The sequence below is a fragment of the Trypanosoma theileri genome (genome assembly GCF_002087225.1).
Source record: "Trypanosoma theileri isolate Edinburgh chromosome Unknown TM35_Tth_80_V1, whole genome shotgun sequence".
Taxonomy (NCBI): Eukaryota; Euglenozoa; class Kinetoplastea; order Trypanosomatida; family Trypanosomatidae; genus Trypanosoma; species Trypanosoma theileri.
This window is the reverse complement of record NW_021639922.1, coordinates 41,705-44,655: the sequence shown is the minus strand read 5'-3', so window position 1 is coordinate 44,655 and position 2,951 is coordinate 41,705. Positions and strand designations below refer to the sequence as shown.

The following is a 2,951-nucleotide window of genomic DNA, read 5'->3' as shown; positions in this document are numbered from 1 at the left end:
TTTTATTTCTCTTGTTTTTTTTAAAAGCATTTCCCTTTTCTTTTTATTATTTCTTTTTTTCTTGCATTTCATTTTCAGTTCTCATATTTCAAAAAGGTTATATATTATTACAAATGCAATTCTTTATATCAAAGGTAATATTCTGCATTCTGCAGGGCACAGCCCATGTGATATCTGTATACATCCCGCAATTTGTACGGACGCTATCCAATTTAATTGGCCTTACCATTTCAAAGGAAAATCCCTCCACTATCACTATTATGTGTGAAGGCGATGTGACCCGAAAAGTCTTTTTACTTGATACCTTCTCTGGTATTTCATACACTTCCCCTCCCTACAGTGGACACGTCGGCACTGTTCTCTGTGCCTTGCGTCCACATCGGCCAATTCAATACACGCGGCAGACGGTTGACGGCGCGGACGGTAATCCCATTTGTTTGGATTGGTTCCCAGCAGATACAGAAGGAAATACACCTGCAAAAGGCATTATGATTATATTTCCTGGTCTCGCCTCATGGTCGCAGACAAACTATGTGCAACACTTTGTTTGGCATGCCCACCACTCAGGTATTCACTGCTGTGTATTTAATGCCCGAGGAATGGGCGATACTCCACTCACACAACCGCGAATCACATCAGCGGCGTGGACAGAAGATATTCGTTGGATTGCACGCACAGCACTTTCCAAGTCAGCCCTCTCCTTACGATTTGGTTCTGCTGCCAATAATGTATGGAGTGTTGGCTTCAGTCTGGGTGGTGTTATTCTTGCCAAGTTTCTTTCAGAGGAAGGACAAAAAGGAACCCAAGATCTTCCTTTTGATGCTGCACTCATTCTAAATAGTCCTTTGGATACATTGGCTGCAAATCACAACATATCACTACGAAAAAATTTACTATATCAAAAAAATATGACGGCTGGGTTAGTTAAATATGTGGTTCGTCATAAGGATATTATTAAACGCCTACCAGGTGTGGCAACTGAGGGTATTCGAAAAGATCCTTCAGCATTATTAAAAAAAATAAAAACTATCTATGATGTTGATAAATATATTGTTGCTCCTCACAACAAATTTTCTTCCCCTGAGGAATATTACGCTGCTGTTAATACGCTTACATCACTTCTCTATACCAAGATACCAACTCTCTGTGTAAGTGCTATTGACGACCCAGTTACGGGTCATCCAAGTAAAAAGCAGCTTCAAGATGTTATTAGCACTAACAATAATGTTGCATTTTTACAATTGCCTCATGGAGGTCATTTGGGATATATTGGATCCCCTCTTGATGAATGGAATGATAGGCCGAGCATAATGGAAGTCATTGCATGTAATATTTGCGCAACATCATCTATGAGTAAAAAAAAGTAAATAATCTTTAAGCAAAACCATTACTTTTTTCAAAGCAAATAATTCGATAGCAAATTCATGAGGATGAAAAAATAGGAAAAAAAAAGAAAGAAAGTACTGTATTTGATGTTTCTTCTTTTTTTTTTCAGTCATTGTCCTGTGTAAAAAGTATATTTTTCTATTGGTCTTTGGCTCTTATTTCTTTGTCTATGGTAGATGAATGTTTTGACAACAATTTGCTTTTTTTTTTTTGTTTCCTCTCCCAATTAATTGTTGATTTTTTTTGTTAGTTTAACCACTCACTTGCGCTGTGTTTAAACTTGAGTGTTTTTTTTTTTTTGAAGAGAGGGGTAACCGTATCGAGTAAGGGTGGTTTCATTGGCTCGGTTAGTGTGATGTTTAGTTTGTTTAACTCTTGCAAAAATTTCTTTTTATTTTATCATTTACTGCAAAGAAAGGTTGACATGAAATGAAAGTTTGGTGCCTGATGTGATGCTTAGTATCACTGACTCACTCGCCCTTTCTTTCAAATATTTTTAATATTACACATACACATCCGTTGCTCAAATGTGAGCCTTTGAACGCATCTGGTAGCTTTCTAGATATACCTAAAGGGATGGCCGCAGGTCCAGATGGTATTTACGGCGAGGCACTCCAACACTTGGGACCTCGTGCCAAGGCAGAGAGTCTTGCCCTCTTCAACGAGAGCCTCCGTACAGGCGTTGTTCCAGTCTCTTGGAAAGTAGACATCATTGTACCACTCCTTAAACCAGGAAAGAAAGCCACCGACTTGGATTCATTCAGACCAGTTACTCCCACTAGTTGTCTGTCCAAATTAATGGAACGGATCATCGCAGCACGAATTCGAGATGTCATTGAAACCAAACTGACCCCGCAACAATCTGGATTTAGACCTGGTCACTCGACGTTAGATCAACTATTACACCTAAGCTCAGCCCTCACAAGACCCACCCCTGATTCGCGTACAGGTGCAGTGCTCGTAGACTACGCTAAAGCTTTCGATACTGTAGACCATGATCGTATAGTTAGTGCGATGCGAGAAATGGAACTCCCACCGCACATCATTCGATGGTCGGCATCTTTCTTGAAAGGACGCCAAGCCAAAGTAGGCGTCAACAGTAAATCCTCTCTCCTCTAATACATTTCCACCGTGACGTGCCACAAGGAACAGTTCTCGGCCCACTTATGTTCATTATAGTAATGAACACACTAATCAAACGATTATCATAGGTTTCCTTATTTTTTCATGGATTTTTTTCGCCGATGATCTCACGCTAGCAGTACGACACGTCAACCGAGACATCATCAACAGTACACTGCAACAAGGACTAAACGTGATGGATGAATGGTCCAAAAACTATTTTATGGACATTAATGTGGACAAGACGAAATATACACTTTTTGGTACCACAAACCCGCATCCCCTTTCTCTTAAACTACGCGGTACCCCCGTAGGTCCGGAGAAGGCACCTAAACTCTTAGGCATCACCTTCCAAAACTACCGAGGCATGTCTACCCATGTGGTTCAAACGAGACAACGCATGAATTTTAGATTACTAAAACTTGCAGCAATATCCTCCACCA

At 40.3% G+C, this 2,951-nt stretch overlaps 2 protein-coding genes across 2 annotated transcripts; both read left to right on the top strand.

The window, feature by feature from the left end:
• Positions 1-113: 113 nt before the first annotated feature.
• On the top strand, positions 114-1,367 carry TM35_000801110 (uncharacterized protein; the record flags this gene model as incomplete). Its single annotated transcript, XM_029031377.1, has 1 exon — positions 114-1,367. The coding sequence occupies one exon, from the start codon at positions 114-116 to the stop codon at positions 1,365-1,367; it is 1,254 nt and encodes a 417-aa protein (XP_028877340.1).
• A 595-nt stretch (positions 1,368-1,962) lies between these two features.
• On the top strand, positions 1,963-2,505 carry TM35_000801100 (Tbingi protein; the record flags this gene model as incomplete). Its single annotated transcript, XM_029031376.1, has 1 exon — positions 1,963-2,505. The coding sequence occupies one exon, from the start codon at positions 1,963-1,965 to the stop codon at positions 2,503-2,505; it is 543 nt and encodes a 180-aa protein (XP_028877339.1).
• Between the last annotated feature and the right edge of the window lie 446 nt (positions 2,506-2,951).